The sequence below is a fragment of the Vulpes vulpes genome, chromosome 9 (assembly GCF_048418805.1).
Source record: "Vulpes vulpes isolate BD-2025 chromosome 9, VulVul3, whole genome shotgun sequence".
Classification (NCBI taxonomy): Eukaryota; Metazoa; Chordata; class Mammalia; order Carnivora; family Canidae; genus Vulpes; species Vulpes vulpes.
In genome coordinates, this window is record NC_132788.1 from 18,541,969 (window position 1) to 18,566,822 (window position 24,854).

General features: G+C 35.5%; 1 protein-coding gene across 2 annotated transcripts in view; it reads left to right on the forward strand.

Annotated features, from left to right (window-relative positions):
• ADAM28 (ADAM metallopeptidase domain 28) overlaps positions 1 to 24,854 on the forward strand; it is a 56,768-nt gene that overhangs the window by 18,198 nt on the left and 13,716 nt on the right. For both annotated transcript variants that reach the window (XR_011994160.1, XM_072719499.1), the window contains exons 9-17: positions 3,962 to 4,131; positions 6,684 to 6,768; positions 11,944 to 12,074; positions 13,061 to 13,238; positions 14,608 to 14,697; positions 17,109 to 17,304; positions 22,330 to 22,432; positions 23,623 to 23,782; positions 24,487 to 24,567. Coding sequence is in view for 1 of the 2 variants with exons in the window: in XM_072719499.1 (XP_072575600.1) it covers positions 3,962 to 4,131; positions 6,684 to 6,768; positions 11,944 to 12,074; positions 13,061 to 13,238; positions 14,608 to 14,697; positions 17,109 to 17,304; positions 22,330 to 22,432; positions 23,623 to 23,782; positions 24,487 to 24,567 (1,194 nt within the window). In the remaining variant the exon portion in view is untranslated. The remainder of the gene's footprint in view (positions 1 to 3,961; positions 4,132 to 6,683; positions 6,769 to 11,943; positions 12,075 to 13,060; positions 13,239 to 14,607; positions 14,698 to 17,108; positions 17,305 to 22,329; positions 22,433 to 23,622; positions 23,783 to 24,486; positions 24,568 to 24,854) is intronic.

Genomic DNA, 24,854 nt, shown 5'->3' on the forward strand with positions numbered 1-24,854 from the left:
AAATAAAGCAGTGTAAAAATGAAAGAGAGAGAGAGAGAGGTTCCTCTTGGTGCTGTGTTAAAGAGGGAAGGCCATTTCCAAGGTGTCCAAGGTGACACTTGAGTAGAAAAGGAAGGGAGAGAAAGAAGTGCCTGATCCTCGGGGAGGGACCACAAGGCAGAGTGAAGTTCTAAGGACAGAACCTAGATCATCATATTTGAGGAACAGGGGGAAGGCCATTGTCGCCGGCATGCAGTAAGTCAGGGCAAGGATGGGAGCAAATGATATCTGACAGGTAGCAGTGGCTGGAACCTTCAACTCCTGGTAGGCCTGTTTAAGGACTTTGTTATTCATGGGAGAGGAAGACATTGGGAGAACCTGCTGAGGTGTAAGACGTTCAGATATGTGTTCTTAAAAGATTGTATTGGCCATTATGTTGGAAATAAACTGAAGGAAAGCAATTGGCAGATATAAAACCGGATAGGGAAATCATTACTTGATTCAGGGCAAAAGATGATGGTGGCTTGAGAAAAAGCAGTGGTAGTAGATCTATTGAGAATAGCTGATCTCTGGTTAGAGTCAACAGAGTAGATGAGGTAGATGAGAGATGAAAAGTATAAGAAAAAAAAGAGTCAAGGGACATTGAGGGTTTGGGCCTGAACAACTTTAAGAATGGGTGGGGGATAGTGACTCAGAGGCAAGATGAGGATTTCCATTTTGGACACATTCACTTTGAGACATCTTTTTGTATAAAGGCTTCTAGGTCCAAATCATTATTTTGTTTACTTAAAACTAATATAATGTTATATGTCAATTATATCTCAACAAAAATATTATTGCTTCTTAGTGGGGGTAGTAATGAACAGTGGATTGCTAAGTTTTATTAAAAGTGTCCTATGACTAAGTAATTTTTTAAAAATATATGCATGATGTTTCATGTAACATTTTTACATTTAAAAATGAAAATATTAGAGACTTTACATTTCAAAAATCAGAGAAATAATACTAGGAAATTTCCTGAGATGAAGGGTAGACATGTCCATATTGTCAATGCCTTCCACATGTCTAGCATCTAGTAACATGTATGTGCCAGGTTATATCATTGTAAAATTTTGAATCAATGCAGATTAAAGCAAAGATTCATGGATGCCAAAAAAAAAAAGGAAGGAAAGAAAGATTCCCAGGTGAAAATACTAGATATACAAGATTTATTAGAGTTCAGGGGCAAGGTTTGGGTGGAGATATAAATCCATAAGTCTTTAAAACATACAGTTAGCACAAAACATGGGTCAGCATACTATAGCCTGTGGACCAGATCTGGCCTCTGCCTTTATAAAAGCAGTTTTAATGAAACATAGCCATGCTCATTTGTTTACACATCTATGACTGCTTTTCTATTATAGTGCCAGTGGTGGTGAGTAGTTATAACCATGCAGCCTTAAAGTCTGAAGGATTTTCTATGGAACTTTAGAGACTAACCTTACCAACCCTCTTTTAAGATAACCAAAGGAGTGGGTGTAGATAAGTAGAAAAGAGACTAAGAGACTGAGAACAGATCCTTGAGGTGCTTCTTTGAAGATTGATCAGAGTATGGGAGACATTGACAGAGACCAAGAAAAAGTAGACAATGAGCTTCAAGGAAAACCAGGGGAGAGTGGATAGTGCTGTTCTGGAAGCAACCTGAAACAAAACTCTATCAAAGGAAGAAATGATCAATGATGTTAGTTGCTACTCAGGATTGGCCATTGGATTTAACAAAGTAGAAGTTATTGGTCAACTGAATGACACAAGTCTCTGTGGAGTGTAAGAGGACAAGGCATAATTAGAGTGAGTCCAATGAGAATAGGAAGTGGGATTAGAGAGAGAAGATACAGAAAGTCCTCTTCAGAAGTTTTGCTGTAAATGGGAGAAGAAGAATGGAATGGGGAATATGTGATAGGGGGAGAGGCTATAAAACTGTCCCCCCACCATGATGGGTCACCCTTTTTATGCTGATGGGAATGATTCCGTGGAAGACTAAGCATAGAATTGCAAGGAAGATGGAAGAATTACTGGAATAATCTCCTTGATCTGAGAAGAAGTGGGAGATCTAGTGCATTAGTGGAAAGGTAAGGCTCACAGCATTGATTCATATAGTAAAGAAGGGGAGGCATAGATTGTTTGAATAGGTATAGGTCAGAAGGTAGGCATTTGCTTCTGATTGCTTCTGATTGCTTCTATACTCTGAGTGAATTTGGAAGCAGAGGCATCTGCTCAAGTGAGGTTTTAATAGAGAGTGTCACAATTTCTAAAAACAGAAGAGTGAGCATGAAAAAAAATGTGCAGAAGCCTCTGAGAGTAAATAGATTTTGGAAATGCAGCAGGCTCACTGAGACTGGTAAAGACTACTTGAGGTTGATAGTGATGGCTTCCAAGTGAAAGCAGTCAGCAGAATGTACTGTGTTCCAGAGCAGGGTGCAGGAGAGATGTAGGGAGGAATTGTTTGAACCAGGACTGGACTTTTGTCAGGTGAGTGAAATAAAGCAAGAATGGAAACAGGAAGTTGAGGGACTCATCAAGGGGAGGGCTTTCATCTGGTGAGATTCTGACTTTTCTTTTGATGATAATTGCATTCCTCAATGCTCTTATTGTTTTCTAAGCTACTTAAAACCATTTCTTCACGTTTCTCAGCCAGAAGTTGCCCCATGAGAAAGCCTGTCACTGTGCAGTGTTTTCTTCCCCAGCTTTATTGTGACATAATTGGCATCCAGCACTCAGTGAGTTTAAGGAGTCCAGTGTGTTGATTTGATATGCTTACTTGCAAAATGATTTCTGCCATAGGTGAGCTAACACTTCCATCATGTCACAGAGCTGCCATTTCTTTTCTGTGGCGAGAATATTTAAAAATTACTTTCACCAATGCTGAAGTAATTAAGATAGTATTATGAACTATCACTACCAAGTGGTACACTAGATCCCCAGAACTCGTTCATCTAATAACTAGAAGTTTACACTCTAACCAACACTGCACAGCTTTGTAAACTATAGTAGCAATTTAAACTTTTGTTTTTAGAGTAAGCATATTGTCTTTAAGTTTAGCTCATTATTTGTAAAGGTTATCCTCTGTGCATTATAGATTATTTGGTTCAGTCCAGGTTTAAGAAGTAGAGGATCACTTAATTTATTGTGACTCACAGACGTAGGACTCTTCTTTTTTTTTTTAATTTTTTTTCACTTTTTAAAAAAATTTTTTTAATTTTTATGATAGTCACAGAGAGAGAGAGAGAGAGAGAGAGGCAGAGACAGAAGCAGGCTCCATGCACCGGGAGCCCAACGTGGGATTCGATCCCGGGTCTCCAGGATCGCGCCCTGGGCCAAAGGCAGGCGCCAAACCGCTGCGCCACCCAGGGATCCCTTCACTTTTTATTTATTTATGATAGTTACACAGAGAGAGAGAGTGAGAGAGGCAGAGACAGAGGGAGAAGCAGGCTCCATGCACCGGGAACCCGATGTGGGATTCGATCCCGGGTCTTCCGGATCGCACCCTGGGCCAAAGGCAGACGCCAAACCGCTGCGCCACCCAGGGATCCCAAGGCAGGGCTCTTCTTATAGCATGTTCCTTTCCTGGAGTTCAAAACACTGCGTCAACCTTGCTATGATTCAGAACATTGCAAAGCAAATGCAGTTAACTTCGTAAATACACTTAAGTTGAAGTCATAGTAATAAACTACTAACAGAAAATTAGAATGTTTCTTGAGTTTGCAAGCAAGAGAAGTTTGTTTTCATGGGAATTTTGTTTCAAAAAAAATAAAAAGGAGTTATATTACCTGAAATAGCTAAGAGTGTCTGCCTTGCATACACAGGTACATTTCACAAGTGTGTTTGGAAAGAAAGTTTTTACAGTGCTGCTATTATTAAGTTATAAAATGTAAAGTACATTGAAAATATTGAAAGATAATACAACCATTATGTTGTTCTTTTGACATGTATTCTCTTTGGACAGCTTTATAAAAAGCTGAATACTCATGTGGCCTTAGTCGGTATAGAAATCTGGAATGATGAGGATAAAATAAAGATTACCCCAAATGCAAGCTCCACCCTGGAAAATTTTTCCAAATGGAGGGGAAGTGTCCTCCGAAAAAGAAAACCTCATGATATCGCTCAGTTAATCACGTATGTATAGGTTTTCCTCTCTATATGTTAAGTGGTATTTTGCATAGAAACTTACCAAAGCCTTGACAAAGCAAGTGGTATCTCAGGGTACAGGGTAAGAGGAAATGGCTTACATGGGCGGGGGGGTTACAAGTTTAAAACGTACTCATTTGAATCTTATGGTGAATATGGTCTTACCTTAGTTACCTTGTTCTTTTATTTTAAAAGAAAAGCTAACAACTTAGCAATGATTCATTGGAATTTTGTCTTTTTGATTGGGTATACAGGAAGGAATGACAGGTTTAGATAATGGCAAGAGAAATTTTGTTTCAGTGTTTTAGAACACCTGATCAGCTTTAAGCACTAGTCAGGACAAACTTCTAGGATAGAAAGAAGATTGCATATGACATTCTAATCCCACACCTCCACCATCCTGCTTTTAAAATGACTAATTAAAAAAAAGAAAAATGAGAAGTAAATCTGGTGATTATAAATTAGACAAGACTGCTGAGCATATCCCTCAAAAGAAATCAAGAAAATTCTACTGGATAGTTTGCAGCTGGAATCAATAGAAGGAAGCCGCAAGGAATGACAAAATTATTCAAGTTTTACTTCCTAAGAAAACAGGAGTTGTTACAGGAAATAAGAATTAATTAATACTCTGTGCTGGTTATCTACTACACATAACATATCAGCCCATAACTTCCTGACCTAAAAAGAAGTCTTCTTAAATGTCTGTTTCCTTGCCTGATATGGCTGAAGCACAGGCACTGGTTGGTCATCTCTGTATATATAGCTCTCATGTAGCTAACTTGGACTCCCTCCAGCATGGCAGTCTCAAGGTTCCGAATATTTTGCAAGGTGACCAGTTTTCCCCTAGAAGAATCATTCAAAGAGGACCAAGAGAAAGCTTCCAGATTTCTCATGACTGAAGCTTAGAAATCACACAGTATTTATTAGGTATTTATCCAAAGGATACAAAAATAGTGATTCAGAGGGGAACTGCTCCCCAATGTTCATAGCAGCAATGTCCACAATAGCCAAAATATGGAAAGAGCCCGGATGTCCTTCAACAGATGAATGGGTAAAAGAATGAAATCTTGCCATTTGCAATGACATGGTGTATTATGTAAACTAGAGTGTATTATGCTAAGTGAAATAAGTCAGAGAAGACAAATAGTATATGATTTCACTCATATGTGTATTTTAAGAAACAAAACAGATGAATATAGGGGAAGGAAAAGAAAAATAAAATAAGATGGAAGCAGAGAAAGAGGCAAACCACAAGAGACTCTTAACTCTAAGAAACAAACTGAGGGTTGCTGGAGGGGAGGGGGGATAGGGTAACTGTGCAATGGGCATTAAAGAGGGCACAAAATGGCAATCCAATATCAAGAATAGATTTCCAAAAAAAAAAAAATAGATTTCCTGACTAGACTAGAATAAACAGGATAAAAGCACCAATTAGATATGCTGGAAGGAAATAATTGCCCTTTCCTTATAAACTGAAAGTCATAGCCTTTACCTGACAAGTCAACATAACTGGGTAAAAACCTTGTAGTACAACTATACTCACTAAAAAGAGGAGCCGAAATAGCTAGCTCCATAATGGGAGAAAATTTTATTTATTGTAAATGAGCTGGTAGTGGGTATCAAAGCTACACAAATGCAGATTTGAATATAAGTAATTTTATAGCATACTTTTTGAAGAGGATATGAGCACCATGAATCTTTAAAATATCATAGATACTGCAAAATACCACTTCAAGTAACAGATATCTGAAAATTTTTCAAAGGAAATGTAAAGCAGGAAGAAATTATCTATTTTTCATTGTTTTGCATGACAAAATCAATACTCTCTGTTATTAATGATAAGTAGGAAAATATAAGTTCAACTTTTATGTAACTGCATTTACTAAAGAATTTTTAAAATAATGTATTCTTTGTAAACTATTAGAGACAACCCAGGGCCAGGATCTTGAACAGATAGCAGAATAATAACAAAAGCAGCACAAGGAATCATTACAAATTGAAAGAAAAACAAACTGAACAAAACTTAAAAAAGAAATTAAAATTACAAAAGACCAGACCAATCATCTATGCAACAAAATGCAAGTGGTTCAAATTCCTTTCCAGTAACAAATATTTCAATATTTGTTAACATAAATGCTTCAGTAACACAAATACCACCAGAATGGGCCCAAATTCCAAATCCCACTATAGCTAAAACTGTACTAAAAGAAAACAAAAGCAATTGAATATAAAAATATGTGAAAGAAAGACATAAATTAAAACAAAGCATGCATTACAATAATACTGTACAAATAAGATTTATTTATCTATATGAATAAAGTATTGAAAATTATTATATCCAGGGACCTCTATTTAGGTGATATGACAACCATGGCATGTAAAAAAAGTCTAATGCAAATTCAAAACCTGAAAGAAACATTTAAGTTTTTATTTACAATGTGAGTTTCTCTGTTAAGCATTTAGAGTCCTGGATGAATTGTCTGTAGAGCATATAGTTGAGAATCATACATTGTTACATCAATTTTTTTTCTTTCTTGCAGAGCAACAAAACTTTCTGGAACAACTGTGGGCCTTGCTTTCATGTCTACAATGTGCTCTCCTTATCATTCTGTTGGCATTGTTCAGGTTTGCTTGAAGATAAATAGGTGGTTCTACAGTCAAGTCGGTCAAATGCTCTTTTTTCTGAATCATGTAGTTTGTGTGTGTGTTGATATGATAGGTAGTATGATTGAATTTCAAATGTTGAAACAACCTTGCATATCGAGCATAGACGCAGCATGGCCATAATGCATTATTTTTTTTTATATCTTGCTAGATTTAACAAGCTAACATATCTTGAGGATTTCTGTATTCTATATAACCATGAAGGGTATTAGCCTGTAGTTGTCTTTCACTCTTCCGTATTTTTCAGATTTTGTTATTAGGGTAAATCTGGTTACATAAATTGGTATGTTCCCAACTTTTCAATTTTCTGGCAGGTTTTAGTAAAATTGGAATTATTCCTTCTTAAAATATTTGGTACAATTCATCAGTAAAATAACATGGGTCTGAAATTTTCATTATGGAAAGGTTCTTAACTACAAATAAAATTTCTTCTACAAATATAGTACTATCAAGCTATTTATCTTTTCTTGACTGAGCCTTGATAATTTGTGTCTCTAAGGAAAATGTCCATTTCATTTAAATTGGCATAAATATGTTGACAATATTCCTGTTATCCTATTTTATATCCGTAGAATTTTTTATATCTGTAGTGATGTCTTCTCTCATTCATGATATTAGTAATTTACTCTTTTTCTCATGGTAAGTCTTGGTGAGGGTTCATTAATTTTATTCACTTCTAAGAACAGCTTTTGCTTTACTGATACTTTATGCATAGTTTTCCTGTTTTCAGTTTCATTGATTTCTACTCTTGTCTTGATTATTGAATTTCTTTTGCTTTCTCTGCATTTAATTTGTTCTCTTCTTTTTCTGTTACTTAAGGAAGAATTTTAGGTTGTTCATTTGAGACTTTTTTCAAATTCAAACATTTAATTCATAAATTTTCTTCCATGTACTGCTTTAGTTGAATCCATCCAATTTAGATAAGTGTGTTTCATTTTCATTCAGTTAAAAATATTTTCTAATTTCTTTTTTGATCTCCTTTTTGACTCATGTATTATTTAGAAGTGTACTGTAATAATTTCTATTATGGATTTTTTATATTTCGTTTTGTTATGATCTGTGTATTCATTTGCTAGGGCTGCCATAACAAAATACCCTGGGGTATATGGCTTAAACAACAGAAATGTATTTTCTCAGAGTTCTGGAGGCTAAAATTCCAAGATCCAGGTGTTGGTAGGTTTGGCTTTGCCTCAGATCTCCCCCATTGGCTTGCAGATGGCCACCTTCTTGCCATCCTCACATGGCTTTTCCTTGAAGCACACATCCCTTTCTCTTCAGTCCTGTTGTTTTAGGGTCCCAGGAGTACAGTCTTATTTAACCTTAATTACCTCCTTAGAAGCCCTATACAGTCACATTGGAGGTTAAGGCTTCAATATATGAACTGGGGTGGGAGGTGCACAATTCAGTCCCTAATAGTCTGGGAAAAATATTTACAAAATATTTTCCTTAGTAAACTTTTGATATTTTAAACCTTTTTGAGGTTTGTTCTTGATCAATACTGCATGTGAACTTGAAAAAGAATGTTTTCCGCTGTTAGTAGATGGAGTGTTCTGTAACTGTCAATTACATCAAGTTCATTTATCCTCTTGTTCAGTTCTTTTGAATCATTTATGTAGAGAGAATGGTTAAGTATCCAAGTGTAATTGTATATTTGTCTATTGTTTCAATTCTATAAGTCATCCCTTAATGTATTTTGAAGCTCTGTTAAGCAAATCACAAATAGAGTTATCATGTCTCTTTGGAGAATTAATGTATTTATTATTTTATATTTCTCTTTTTTCCTGAAATGTTCCTGTTCTGAAGTCTACTTTTTCTGATATCATTATAGTTACTCCAACATTTTGTGGGTGGCTAAAGTTTGCTTGATACAACCTTTTCCTTACTTTTATTTTCAGCATATATTTTTCTCTACATCTAAAGGTTTCTGGTAGACAGTAGATACTTGAGCTTTACTTTTTATCTAATTTGACATTCTCTGTCTTTTATTTGGTGTATTTAAATCACTTATATGTAATATAATCATTGATATTATTGGACTAAAAGCTTCCGTCTTGCTACATGTTTGATATTCCATCGTATTCCATTTTTTTGCTCTCCTTAGGATTAAGGATTTTTGAAAATAATTTTATTTATTTCCATTATTAGCTTTTCATTGTTATCTCTATTTGTTTATTTTTAATGGTTGCCCTGGTTTATTATACAGCTCCACTTGTCTGTTTATACCTTGAAATACTTTTGTGCTCAGGGCGCCAGGGTGGTGCAGTTGTTTAAGCATCAGACTGTAGGTTTCAGCTCAGTTCATGATCTAAGTGATGAGACAGAGCCCCACATTGGGCTCTCTGTGCAACGTGGAGTCTGCTTAAGACTCTCCCTCTCCCTCTGCCCTTCCTCCCTGCACATTCTCTCTTTAAAAAAATAAATACATAAAAATCTTTAAAAAAAAAGAAATACTCTGGAGTTGTTGTACAAGAGTATACCCCTAGTTACTCCCTTCCATTTTTTTGTGCTATTGTTATCATGTGTTTAACTTCACATACATTATAAATACACAATATATTATTATTAGTTTTTCTTAGTCTATCTCCCAATGCAATTTAAAATAAGAAAAAAAAGTATTATTCTTATCTATATTTACCTACAATCATCTTATCACATTCCCAACACTCATCATTTCTTTGTATAGCTACAAGTTTCTGTCTGGTATATATATATTTTCTACCAGATTTAAAAAAACTTTCTTGTAATACTGGTATGCTGTCAATGAATTCTTTTAGTTACTTTCAGATGACTTTGTCTCTATTTCTGTTTTGTATATATTTTCACTGGGTTTGTAATTCTGGGTTTTTCTTTGAGCACTTCTAATGATTTCAATTCACTGTCTGCTGGATTGCAGAGTTCCTGATGAAAAGTCTGGTGTAAACTTTATCTTTTTTGCTCTGAAATGTGTCTTTTTTTTCTACCTCAAGACTTCTCCTTTCTTTTTAATTTTCATCAGTTTGATTATAATTATGGTATAACTAAGTAGGGTTTTTTTTGGAAAAAATGGGTAATTTATTCCACTTAGTGTTCCCAGAACTTCTTGGACCAAGGGCTTGTATCTGATGTGTTTTGGAAATTTCTCAACCATTACTTCTTCAAATATTTCTTCTATTTAATTCTATCCCCTTTTTCCAATTCTATCCACCAGAAATGGTGATACAGGGATACATATGTCTGTGACCATTTTATATTGCCCCTCAAAACTTGTATGCTTTGTTCTACTGTTTGTTTTCTTTTTTATTCTTTTTGAACTTTGTGTTTCCATTTGGTTAATTTTTGTTGAACTATTACGACCAGTGATTATTTCCTCAGCTATTCCGAATCTATTCTTAAGTCTGTTGAATACCTCATTCACCTGTTACTGTCTTTTTCATTTCTAGCATTTCCATTTGAGTCTTTCTTATGGTGTCTAGCTCTGCTGAAAGTTCTCATCCAGATTTGTGTGATATTCATCTTTTCCACTAGAGCTTTTAACATATTAATCATAGTTGTTTTGAAGTGTTGTCTGATAGTTTTAACATCTGTGTCAGATATGAATCTGGATCTGTTGATTGGCAGGGTATTGCTTTTCTTTCTTTTGGATGCTTATTATTTTTTGTTGAAAGTCAGACATCCTGTGAAAGACACTAGTCTGAGGTGTGTGTGTGTGTGTGTGTGTGTGTGTGTGTGTAATTTTTGGCCTGGAAATGATCATTTCTTTCCTTCTGCTAGGCCTCTTGTGTGAGGATTTGAATCAATGTAACAGGAATTGAGCTGGGTTTGGGATTTTGTTGTTGTTGCTATGACTGCCTTCAGTACATTACAGGCTTTAAATTGCTCTAACATTGTTTTGTATTTAGGGTGAGGGCTGGTTTTCAGAGGATTTTTCTCAGTGTGTGTTTCACACTCATCTGTAGGTCTTTCCTGGATTCCCCAGAGAGTTTATGCTATTGAATCTCTCAATAGCTAGTTGTCACCTGTTATTGATGATGATTAGGCTTTTGATCAGAGGGGATATTTTCTTTTGTTCTTATTAAGCCTCAGTCTGGAGTTCCTTAGTGTCTTGGGTAGGTCCTTATAGTGTTCCTATTCCACTGCCAGGTGGTAGAGACCTCTCTCTCTCTCTCTCTCTCTATATATATATATATATATATATATGGGAAAAATTACCCATTTTTCCAAAAAAAACCTAGTTATACCATAATTATAATCAAACTGATGAAAATTAAAATGAAAGGGGAAATCTTGAGGTAGAAAAAAAAAGACACATTTCAGAGCAAAAACTTCTCATCATATATATATATATATATATATATATATATATATATATTTCTGACTTGAAAGAGCTACCATAAAATTGGAAAAGAAATTAGACTATTTAAAGCACTACTTAATAATATGTGATAGTAGAATTGAAAGCTGCAATAGGAATCCAGAGAAGAGGATTATTGATGAAGGTTAATTTGGTCAGGAAATTTGCTTTAAAGTAAACTTCAAAGGGTGGGTAAAGTTTAGAGACATATAATAGAGTTCATCTGAAATGAAAGAAACATAGAGGTTATGAAAATAATTATTTAAAGGGAGATACCATAAATTTAAGGAACCTCGAATAAGGCAATGTATAAAATCTAAACATATCTCCAGTTTTTCTTAGTTTTTTTTCAGGTCCCTATTAGCTAAACATATCAAAGACTTCCCATCAAATTAGAAGACATTAACAGCAAGCCTGGAGTGGGGGGGTAGATTGTTTTAAAAATTTTTTGATTTCTTATCATCGTTGAAGACATTTAGTCACTATATCTCATGGCAGGAAACCACAAAACGTTGCTTATTATAAATATTCTCCATTTACAAGAATAAAGAGCAATCAGTGTGCCCAGTGATGTGTATTTGGTACCAAAGTTGTGTGTGTGTGTGTGTGTGTGTGTGTGTGTGCACGCGCCTGTATGCATGGGGCAGGAGGAAGGGAGAAGCGGAGGAAGAGAAAGAGAAATGGTGAGCAGGTAAAAAGCCAAAGGTAAAATAATTTTCTCAGCCCCAGTTAGTAAAACTAATTATACTCTGAGTGATAATTTAGTTTGAAAACCAGAGGATCTATTTCCCTATTCTTGCTCTTAGGACCACAGTAGCAACGTGCTTAGAGTAGCAGGGACCATGGCCCATGAAATGGGCCATAACTTTGGAATGTTTCATGACTCCTATGTTTGCAAGTGCCCTTCGACAATATGTGTGATGGACAGAGCACTAAGGTGAGGCTCTCTGGGAAGATGCTATCTGTCCCTGATTTTGGTTCACTCTGGGCTGTGCTTTGTCTTTCATGTCATCTTCAGCAACACATTCAAGCTTTTAAATATTAAATAGTATAATCATGAATGCATATCTATGCCAAACCACATTATCCCTCATCTATATGCAATATTTTTCATTACCTAAGACATCATTCAAACATATTGTGTCTTTGCTGCTGGGGTGATTGACATTTTTTACTTCACCTCATCTCCACAAGACCTGGTTTCAGGAAATCATTAGTATTTATCAAATTTTCAATGAATTCAGATTGAGTGGTTCTCAAGAAAAATCTAATGAAAGAACATCCTTGCAGGAGGACAGAGAGATTATACATTCCTGCCTTGCCTAAACAAAGTTACCAGGGAATTTTGTCTTTCAAAATCCCACAATCCCCTTTATATATCTGTTTTCCTTGCCCGTCGCATCTCACTCAATCTCGGGTTAATCTCTCACACCCTTCCACAAAGTAGCATTGTGGTGGCATGCCAGGCACATATCTTATGTTATCTCTCCCAGATACTCCTGCATTTTTAAACCTCAGCTTTATTTGTGAACTGAAGACATTCTGTCCAAAGTAATTCCTCTGAGGAAAGTGAATTCTGAGACACATAAATAAATATGACTTTACTACCATTAGGACTTCACAACCAAAATGGCCTAAGGCTGATAAGATTATCTGGATAAGTCAGAAATATCTTTTTTTTTTTTTTAAACAGTAGCCTAGATGCTACACTTTGAGATCTGACATAGTTTTCCATTAAGCTGGAAGTGTTTGTGTCCATCCAGGATGGCTAATGCAGGCGCACAAATGAGCTCATAACATAGCAGTTAGGCAGCGGATTGGGTTTAATCTTTTGGGGCAGGTTTTGGGTGTTATCTTCAATGTGATATTGCTCCCTTCACGCTCAGCATGACTGTTCCATTTCCTCTTTCTTCATCTTCATAGCTTCTACATACCTACAGACTTCAGTTCCTGCAGCCGTGTCAGCTATGACAAGTTCTTTGAAGACAAACTATCAAATTGCCTTTTCAACGCCCCATTGCCCACTGATATCATATCCATCCCAATCTGTGGGAACCAGGTGGTAGAAATGGGAGAGGACTGTGATTGTGGGACTCCGGAGGTACCACCAAATACTTTCTAAAGTGATCTAATTTGTCTTTTAATTGCTAAGAAGATATACTATAAAACTATATTATTACTCTGAAATTGGACACTTCCTGTAATTTTGCATATGTTAATTTGTAGACATTTGTCAAGCCAACCTTTCTAACAATGAATACTACATTGCTTAACAGACCTTCCTAATTTCCTTCTTAGTGTTCTTTCTCCATTTCCTGTTTTTCAAGAACCAGTTAACAACTGGGCTTTGTATCTTCATCCCTCCCTTTCTGGCAGAAATACTTCACCTTTCTTATGTGCCTAGGACCTACCGAGCAGTTACTTTCAGCACAGCACTGCAGTAGTGCTCAGAGGATGTAAATAACTTGCCCAAGGTCACAGAGCTGGTAAAGGGAAAGTTCAAGATGTAGACTCAAATGTTTGTCCAGAGCCACCTTGCACTAGGATTTAGTTCTTTTCTTTGCAACTTCAGAGTTTTTACCCTTAGGAGTCCTAGCCTGATCCCACTCTATTGACAGGGCAGCCAGGGGTCTGAATGGGACCTTTGCCCCCATTTTATCAACACTTCATATGAGTGACATGTTAAGGCCTCAAGGCGTCAGCTCTTCAGTAATTTCAAAATATGACCACAAATGTATTCATTCTATGAAAAAGAGAAATCTTTCCAAAATGATGTTTATATTTGAAATAAGGGCAACAGTTTTAACCCTAAAAAGTTGTAACTTTAAATATAGCACTCTCTTAAGGAAACTGAACAATTATAAGAGGAAGTTTCTGAGGTAGGAGCTTCCCCAAAACCTCGTGCGGGTGCCTGGTTTCTCAGAAACCAGGTGGGGAGAGCAAGACAGTCTATTGCTTGATGCAGAGTTATATTAAATGTCAAAATTGGATAAAGAATTATACTTTTAGATTTTTAGTACATATTCTAGAGATTGAATATATTGCTGGATAAAACAAATGAGCTCAACTAATTACATTTTTAACTATTTAGATAACTTTTATTTTAAAACCTATTCTTTTTCCTTTTGTTTTCTCTCATATTTTACAAAAAAAAAAAAAAAAAAAGATCCAAGTACTACCATGGGAGCTGAGTGAACTAGAGAAAATAATAACATTTAAAAAGATGTCAGTAGAATTCAGATACATGACAAACCGCTGGATTTGGAAAAATATCCAAAGTATATTTTTCTAATGTTGAGCTTTGTTCTATCTTTTATTTTCCAAAAATTATTTTCAGCCTATATCACAGTAGGGGCTATGTGATGAAAAACTTATAAATAATATAAAAATTTATATTATTCATATTATGTGGTGAAATGAGAGCAAAAAAATGAGAATCACCATTTGCATTTGTTTCTGGTATTTCTTAGGAATGTACCAACATTTGCTGTGATGCTAAAATTTGTAAAATCAAAGCAAATTTTCAATGTGCAATAGGAGAATGCTGTGAAAAATGCCAGGTAAGATTTTATTTTATTCTACTTTATTTTTTTAGAGATTTTATTTACTTACTCACGAGAGACACGAAGAGCGAGGAGAGACATAGGCAGAAGGAGAAGCAGGTTCCCCCGCAGGGAGCCCAATGTGGGACTCTATCCCAGGACCCTGGGATCACACTTTGAGTCAAAGGCAGATGCTCAACGACTGAGCCACCCAGGCGTCCCTTTATTCCACTTTAATAATTATGATTACTGTTTATTTTGCTATATCAAAAATCTCAGGGACTATGTTAAATGAAATAGCAGAGCACCAATTTTCTGTCTATAAAATAACAGTGCCTACCATTTATATACAAGTGCTTTACAAACATGGGCTATTTGATCCCTCAACAATATTTTGGTTAGGTATTATTATCTTATTTTGCTTCTGAAGAAACAGAAGCTCAGAATAGAAAATGTGCAAAATAATAGGCCACTGAATGGCAAACTCCAAATATGACCAATTCCAAAGCCAATCTGACTCCTACCTGCCACTGCTTCTGATACCACAGAGCCTTCTTGCACCAAACCTCATAATTGATTGCATATTCCTTTAATAATGGGCTTGGTGGGAAAGCTTTGGTTTTAGGTAATATGGGGAGCTCCCTTGACTTCAGACTTTGAAGTCATTTCAGGGTGAAATTAGTAGAACACAGACATAAAGTGATGATTCTGTATCATTTTTCTCTTCAAAGCTTATTGCCTTTCCTTTCAGGTTCAAGTTTAGGATTTTACATTCTATCATTGCATAGAATTTTCTATTACGATTATTTGTTTATATATGTTTCCTTAGTTAGACTGGCTTCTAAGGGCAAGGGGCTGATTCATCCTCACCTGGCACAGAGTTTCATACATTTTAAATGCTCAAAATCTGTCTGCAGAAGGAATGTGTAGATAGATGGCATACCAGCTTATAGGTAGTGTTTGGGAAATTTCTTTTTTTTTTAAATCAGGGGGAAAGGAAAGAAATAAAAGGCTAAAAGGAAGAAAATTTGAGACCTTAAGTAGTATTCAACAAGTGATGATTATGTGCTATTGGAAATTGTAAAGGATTTTTAAGAAAGTAATCTTTGACTTCAAAGAACATGCTGTTTCTTTAGGGTAATGCTATACATACCTGAAACAGGTGAAAATATAATGCACTATTTAATGCCCAGGTAGACATTATAAGGATATATGCCCTTTGTGTAATACTTTCCACTTATATTTTCACTTAGTTTTCATAATAACTCTGTAAAGGAAATAGTAGATGTTCAGGAAATGGATTTTCAAAGAGATTAAGTCCCTTTTCTAAGGTATATTCCTAGCCCCTGGGAGAGCCAATATTCAAACCTCTATCTTCCAAATCTGAATTCAGGGCTCTTCCCACCATGTGTAGAAAGAAAGGCAGCAGTGTGCCCTGAAGACATCAGACGAGGCTTTGTGGAAAATGAGGCTGTCCTAACGTAATGCATAGATTTTAGATAAGTACAGAAAAAGAGAAAAAATTCCTAAATTAGAAGGCTGAGAGGGAATAAAAATGGGATGGGAGGTATAAGCATGGCTTATGTGATAGCTGGTAAGAAAGCTAGTCTGGCTGGAGTAGTGGGGGTTGAATTTAGAGGGTCTTGTATGATCTAATTAGATTTTGGATTCCATTCTGTTATCAATGTAAAGATATTGTAAATTTTCTGATGATAGGGGAGCACACTTGCTCACCTCCAGTAGGAAAAGAGGTACCTCTTCAGATCTGCGTAAATAGCAGAATTTATTTTACTAAGTTTTCTCTTAGGCAATAAGAGCAAGATTTGCAGTAGTAGATTGCCATGGAATTAATACATCAAATGAACATTTAGTTATTTCTCCCCCATAATAAATCATTGCATAGGAAGAAAGGAGTTAAAAAGAAATATTTGAGCAAATAAAAGGAATTAGGATTAGGAAACATGATGCCTGGGAAAGTCTCAGGGCATACGGATCTGGTGCTTGTAAATGTACCTTCCTTAATACAGAAGATTCACTTCACCAGTAAATCTCTGAAGCTGCAGATGTAAATCTCCTTGAAAATCATGACAAATATGCATTCAGCAAAGGAAAAAAATCCCTTCTTTGCATCTAAAATGAGGCTTGGTTTTCTTCTATACTTTTCTCATTGATATTTCTATAGTGCTTGCTCTATAAATTCAGAAATATTGATTACTTGAAGACTTAGGCCATTGGCAGAAGTCAATAAAAATAATATAATAGGAGATGTCTTTAGTTTACATAGCACAGATGTGGGATGGAATAGAATGATACCTCGAAGGAGCTTGCCAATAAAAGGCCAAAGGGAAAAATATTATTTGCATTAATTTGAGATATTAGAGTAAGTCAGATGGAAAAAAGGCCTTCTCTTCATTTTTATTTCCCTGCAGTTTAAAAGGGCTGGTGCAGTGTGCAGACCAGCAAAAGATGAGTGTGACCTGCCGGAAATGTGTGATGGCAAATCTGGTACTTGCCCTGATGACAGATTCCGAGTCAATGGCTTCCCTTGCCAAAATGGGGAGGGCTACTGTTTGATGGGGCTGTGCCCCACGCTGCAGGAGCAGTGCACCGAGCTATGGGGATCAGGTAGGAGGACAAGCCTCAGTGCTGCTCGCTTTCCTGCCCCTCTGTATGCGCATGCAATGAAAAATCATGTTATAACAGGTGGCAGTGTTTAATCATGGCCAAAGTAGTATTCTGACCCAATCTTCTTTCTTAGAAACTGTGCTACAGCTCAAAATCCTGGATAAATACATCTTAAGACATTAGATCAATTTGGGGATTGCTAGATTCAACAAATAAAAATAAAGATGGCCCAGCTAAATTTGAATTTCAGATTAATAATTTTTTCTTACTGCATGTATCATGAAATATTTGAAGTAAACTTGCACTAAGAAAACTTTATCTGAAATTCAAATTTAACTGAGTAAAACTGAGTAAAAGACTAGCCAATGAGAAAAAGTCTCTTCAACAAATGGTGTTGGGAAAACTGGACAGCAACATACAGAAGAATGAAACTGGACCACTTTTTTAAGCACCATACACAAAAGTAAATTCAAAATTAATTAAAGACCTAACTGTGAGATTTGGAATCATAAAAATTCCAGGGAGGAACATAATCAATAATCTCTTTGACATTGGCCATAGCAAATTCTTTCTAGATATGTCTCTGGAGGCAAGGGATGCAAAAGCAAAAAGAAACTATTGAAACTTCATCAAAATAAAAAGCTTCTACACAGTGAGGGAAACAATCAACAAAACTAAAAGGCAACCTATGGAATGGGAGGAGATATTTGCAAATGACATATATGATAAATGATTAGTATTCAAGATATATAAATAATTTATACAACTAAACACCCCCAAACAAATCATCCAGTTATAAAACACACATAAGACATGAATAGATATTTTTCCAAAGGAGACATCCAGATGGCCGACGGACACATGAAAAGGTGTTCAATATCACTCATCATCTGGGAAATACAAATCAAAACTACGATGAGATATCACTTCACATCTGTCAGAATGGCTAAAATCAACAACACAAGAAACAATAAGTGCTGGCGAGGATGTGGAGAAAGGGGAACCCTCGACACTGTTGGTGAGAATGCAATCTAGTGCAGCCACTGTGGAAAATAGTATGGAGGTTCCTCAAAAAGTTATAAATAGAGCTTACCTACAATCCAACAATTGCACCACTAGGGATTTACCCAAAGAATACAAAAATACTAATTCAAAGGGATACACTACTCTGATGTTTATAGAAACATTATCTATAATAGCCAAGTTATGGAAGTAACCCAGGTATCTATCCACTGATGAATGGATAAAAGAGTGGTATATATAATATATATATATAATGGAATATTACTCAGCCATAAAAAGAATGTATCTTGCCATTTGCAATGACATGGATGGAGCTAGAAAGTATAAAGCTAAGTGAGATACATGAGTCAGAGAAAGACCTATCACATGATTTCACTTATATGTGGAATTTAAGAAACAAAAGAACAAACAAGGGGGAAAAAGAGAGAGGCAAACCAAAAAACAGACTCTTAACTATAGAGAACAAACTGATGGTTACCAGAGGAAGATGAGTGAGGGGATGGGTGAAACAGGTGATGGGAATTAAGGAGTGTACTTGCTGTAATGAACACCAGGTGCTGTATGAAGTGTTGAACCACTGTATTGAACACCTGAAACTAATGTTAACTATTGGAATTTAAATAAAAACTTAAAAAAAAAACAAATTTGAGTATCCCTATACTTTATCTGGGAACCCTAATCAAGATCCTTCTCAGATAAGTACACTCTTAGAAGTGTGTGTGTGTGTGTGTGTGTGTGTGTGTGTGTGTGTGTGTGTGTAGGGGTGCCAGGGGTGCTGGGAGATGGGCAGAGCATAAGGAGAGAAGGAGATAAGAAAAGAAGGACTGTGGGAATTCAGAGGAGCAATTTGGAAAAGTGAAGTCTCTTGAATGCTCATTTTGCCCATTATACTGGAATTTTAGTTTTCTAAATTAGTAATCGCACCTCAGATGAACCTTATTGGCTATGATACTGCAACTGTGCAAAGCTATATAATTTTATAAGCCATGTTCTCTGATTATACCATAAAAAAGAAATGAAAAATAAAAACATAACAATCTCCAAAACCATAAACCAAAACTTAAATTGGAAAGGCAGTTTAAAAAATGTCAGTTCTTTGGACTTTCTGTATATGATGTCCATTGTGTACACATCTTTAATTTTCACACCCTCCTCTACTACACTTACTTAAATAACTGAAGGAATGTTTTAATAGGGAAAATGCATATTCCTAAAAATACTTGAAGAAGGTTTTCACATGCCACAAACTTTTCATAATTCCTGAAAATATACATGAAAGAAGGGACGCTTGGGTGGCTCAGTGGTTGAGCGTCTGCCTTTGGCTCAAGGCATAATCCCAGGACTCTGGGATTGAGTCCCACATCAGGCTCCCTGCATGAAGCCTGCTTTTCCCTCTGCCTATCTCTCTCTCTTTCTCTCTCTCTCTGTCTCTCATGAATAAATAAATAAAATCTTTAAAAAAAGAAGAAGATAAAAGCAGAACATCACTGATTGACAATATACTCAGTAAAAAGGCAAACTGAGAAATACATGGATTAAAACTCTGAAGACTTTCCGAATAAAACCCTTTGTATCAGGCAAGAGTGGGCTGAGGCACAATTTGAGGAGCAAAGCTTGATAACCATTGGTGCATGGGGAAGGACCCTGGTGTGCTGGAATCTGGCCTCAGTAGCCCTCCTGCTTAACAAGTCATGCAGACATACATGCTAAGTTACAGGTGGAAACAAAGATGGTTGTGTGGGTTAAAGAAAGACCCTGTGTTTCCTTGGCTAACTTTGGCATACAGCAGGAACCTGGGGAAAGAAACCTGCACAGAGCTGAAGCTCTGAGCATCCCCTTTATTATCTGGTGATAAATCACTGCAGTAAAGACTATAACTTTCTTCTTTTGCTTGATCCTTTTGTCTGCCTCCCCTGTAAATCTGTAAATTTCCCACTACCTAGAGACTGTGTATTTTGTTCGCAACTGTATTCCCAGTGTGTCCTAGCACATTGCCTGACTTTCAATGTTCAAAAGTATTGAATTAATGTTGAACATATTTATCCAATATTGAAATAGGGAAGATTGTTTAAATCACACATTTAAAGGTAGCTTGTATAAAAGATCAGAGAGGCAGATTGCCTTAAATAAAATTCCAAATTTTGTAATTCAGAAGGGATCACAAATTTGTTTCAAATTAATCTTCAAGGTTTGAAAAGGCTTATATATAAAGGGGGAGATCACTCTCTCCGATATCACATCATTTCTATAAATCACTTGCAATTCAAATATTGAAAATGTGACCAAGACATTAACAGATAATTTGTCATAAAGGACTACAAATGTCTAAAAAACATTAAAATCATTTTAATGCACTAGCAAGAAGTATGAAGCAGTGACACATTGATGAGTCAGAAAATGCAAATATAGTAAGAAATAGGAATGAAAAATTGATTTCCTTCAACATTTATCAAATTGACAAAACTTTGTTACAAAATTGATTTCCTTCAACATTTATCAAATTGACAAAATTTTGTTACAGTTAATGCTCAGTTTCAGTCAAGATGTGTCAAAACACCAAGTTTTATACACTCTGGTAAGGACATGAATTAGCACAGTCTTTCCAGGATGACTTGGAAAACCGTATGTACAACCTAAAAAGAAAATGTACAGCTTTCCCCAGAAAGTGCATTCAGGAATACTTTTTCACAAAGGATTTTCAGCCAGCACTTTTATTTATTTATTTATTTATTTATTTATTTATTTATTTATTCATTCATTCATTCATTGATTCATTCATTCATTCATTTTATAGCCTGGTGAGCACTTTTAAAATTGATAACAGATAATTGGGAAACATCTCAAAGCTCAAGAATAAGCATTAGTCAAATAAATTATGTAGAAATTTTCCAATTAAACTTTCAGAGCTATGATACTGCTGAATATTTAGTGCCTGGGGAAAGGCCAAGTATACTATTAATTGGGAAGCAGCGTGGTACCAGGTGTATAAATGTTACTTTCCACAATATTAGCAGCAATAAATCTGAAGTTTGGAATTACAAATATGCTTTTTCTTTTTATTCATGCCTAGTTATTCAATTTTTTTCAATGTAGTTTGTTATAATAATGGGGAGCCTATAAATGCTATTAAGATCAAATAGTTTAGAAAGTATAATAAAATTTATTTTATCATCTTGGCATTGAAACATGAAATTCAGTTAAAATGATCCAAGTTTACAGATAAACCAACAGGTTAAGGCACTGGGCCAAGGTCACACAGCTGCAGCTTAGCCCCTGAGCTCGTAAGCACTATGTTCTATTGCTCGTCTGATGGGAATCTAAGGAAGACCGCATTAGAAATTAAATATGTGATGCTTATTGCTGTGTCTCCACAAAGCAGAAGTTTGACTAAGCATAGCAAATAATTGTGACAGTAGCAAGTATTAGCAGGAGAGCATTCCAATGTCTGTTGGTGGGTGGTTACTATAATGATTGTGGCTTTCCTAGCTAGTCTTCATATTTAGATGGATTTTTTTTGAATCTTCTGAAAATCAACCACATTTCCAAATATTTAGATAGTCACTATTTAAAAGTTAAATATTTAAAAGATTATTTTATTTATGTGTTTGGTAAGATTTTATTTATTTATTTATTTCAAGAGAATGTGTGCATGAGGTGGGAAGGGGCAGAGGGAGAGTATCGTAAGCAGACTCCGAGAAGAGTGCAGAGCCTGTCATAGGGCTCGACCTCAGGACACTGAGATCATGACCTGAACCGAAATCAAGAGCCGGATACTTAACTGACTGAGCCACCCAGGCACCTCTAAAGGATTGTTTTAAATTCTAGCCAACGTTCTTAATAACAAACTATCGCAGCCTTTATTTCTGACGATGGTCAATGGGATAATGCTGATATAGTTTATATGCTTTGTATTTCATTAATTTTATATTTCATTGATTCTTTGTAGAATTGAATATCTTATCTCATTTCTAATATGTCTCTACTGACAATGCCTGCTTCCAGGGACCAAGGTTGCAGATAGATCGTGCTACAGCAGGAATGAAGGTGGATCAAAGTATGGATACTGTCGCAAAGTGGAGGACAGACCTATCCCTTGCAAAGCAAGGTAAGTGGCTTGTTGTTTGAATCTTCTTGCCCCATAGAGTAGAGAAATCACACACTTCCAGACACATGTTCTGGTTTATTCCAATTAAAGCAAAAGTTAATTTGGACATCATTCATTTGATAAGCATTCACTGAGTGACTATTATGTTCTATGTTTTAGGTTAGGCACTAAGTTAAAAGACAAATAAGAAATGAACTATTTTTTCCAGTCCCTCATGGTGGAAGCTTCAGATGACATCAAGTACAGTCATTGTTAAATAGAGGCAATGTTTGGATGGAACATGCGGCAGTGAATGGACCTGGATGGAAATCTATACGTGGACTTTTCAGTACAACTTAGCAGCTTTTCCATCTAAGTGTTTCATTATAATTCTAGGAGTAGAAATATTTATCTACTCAGAAGAATATCCAAAACAATGCTTTTATAGTTTTATTTAAGCTTTCCATGGCTTTACAGAAAGAAAAAATACAGTAAGATGAAAGACTGACAATTCACCTGAAGAATTTGTTTTACTTTTTGTATTGATATTCTGGAAAAAAATTCTAGAATATCATAAGCAAAAGAGTTGAGATTTTTGTGTAAGGTTTTTCTTTTTTATTCTACAATTTCAAGATGACTTTTAAAATTCAAATTATAATAGATTAAACTTAGTACCTGCTCCAAATTTTACACATACTAGGTGATGTATAATAGACTGAACAAGATTAACATTCTCAAAGTTTTTCTATTAAACAGTAATTTTTCCAGATGATAAATATTACCAAACTATATTTTTGGACATAGTGTCACCCTTTGGGTTGCCTGAGCCTAAAGGATAATAAAATTAAAAAAAAAAAGGATAATAAAATTCTATTGTCTCTCCTTTATAAGAAATCAGGGCAGATTCAAGAATTTGAACATAAGATTCTACTTACTTACAATTGGCCAGAATACAGGCAATTGGCCAAAATTAGCTGTCTAGGAATCTGGGAAATGCGGGTTTTGTTTTTGAGGAAAATGTGCCTTGCTCATATTCAGTGGTTCTATTACTGAAGAATAAAAAAGAAATTTGACATAAAGGAGAACTAGAAGTCTCAGCTATAGGGAGAAATACGATTAGTTAAATATTGGTAGGGAGCTGATTTAGAACTACATAGAATTGCCATTTGGATCCTGGTATTTCAATTGCAATAAATTTGGCTTTTCCTCAGTGATGCCATGTGTGGGAAGTTGTTCTGTCAAGGTGGGTCAGATAATTTGCCCTGGAGAGGACATATAGTAACTTTCCTGACATGTAAAACATTTAATCCTGAAGACAGCAGTCAAGAAATAGGCATGGTAGCCAATGGAACGAAGTGTGGAAACAAGAAGGTAGGTTGAAAATGTAGCTTTTAATCAAAATGTTTTTTATCTTTTGTTTTGTTTTGTTTTGTTTTTGCTTCCCAAGGACTCCTTATGCTTCATGGGGCACTGTTTTCAAAGCAATACTTATACCATTCATTTATGCATGAATGTATTCATTCCTTCAATACTATTTAATAAATAACTATTGTGTGCTCAGTACTAGATTATTAAATCTTGGTAAATTTTATTGACCCTAAATCAGTAGGTTCTAGATAAATGATGGCCACCCTGATAATAATTAAGATAATAATAGCAATACTATTTATTTTTAAATAAATGATAGGTATTATAATATTGCAGATGATGTGATAGTAACATATTTTCCATAATATTTTTGTTTGGAATGGGTGCCTCGTATCATGTCCAATGCTTAGCTCAGCAATACAGTAGCAGTCTCAGGAGTGGACTAAAGAGGTGGATTTAGGGACCCATGAGAGATAAATGAAGTAAGGAAGTATTCTTTAGAGGAGTTACCAAAATTTTTTATAAAAATTATCTAGATTCATCTTTTTACTTTCAAAATAATGCTGTGATTTCCATAATAAAAAGTTAAGTCTGATAACAATAGTCATGGGTAAAAATAGAAGACTAAATTCCACAGAGTCAGCAATTTACAGAGCTGAAGTCATTGGGTATTGATGTCAAGTTGGTGTTTTTCACATCACTTTCAGGTTTGCATTAATGCCGAATGTATGGATATCGAAAGAGCATACAAATCAACCAATTGCTCCTCCAAGTGCAAAGGACATGCTGTAAGTTTTGGAAATGTTTTCCCAAGCTTGCTGAGTCTTTTGTAATTTTAGGTCAATCTTGATGATGCTAAAGTAATGTTCCAGCATTAAATGATTAAAATTATTAAGTTTGCCTTAACAGCTCCGTAGTTTGGTTCAATGAAAAAAAAAAAATTCTTTGAAGAACTTGGTATTGAAATTCCTGTGATAAATTCATATTTTATATAGATAGCTATAGATAGATAGATATAGACAGAGCAAGGGGTAGTCCTTTTTCTGAATGGATGAATAGGGCCTTTGAATTGGTG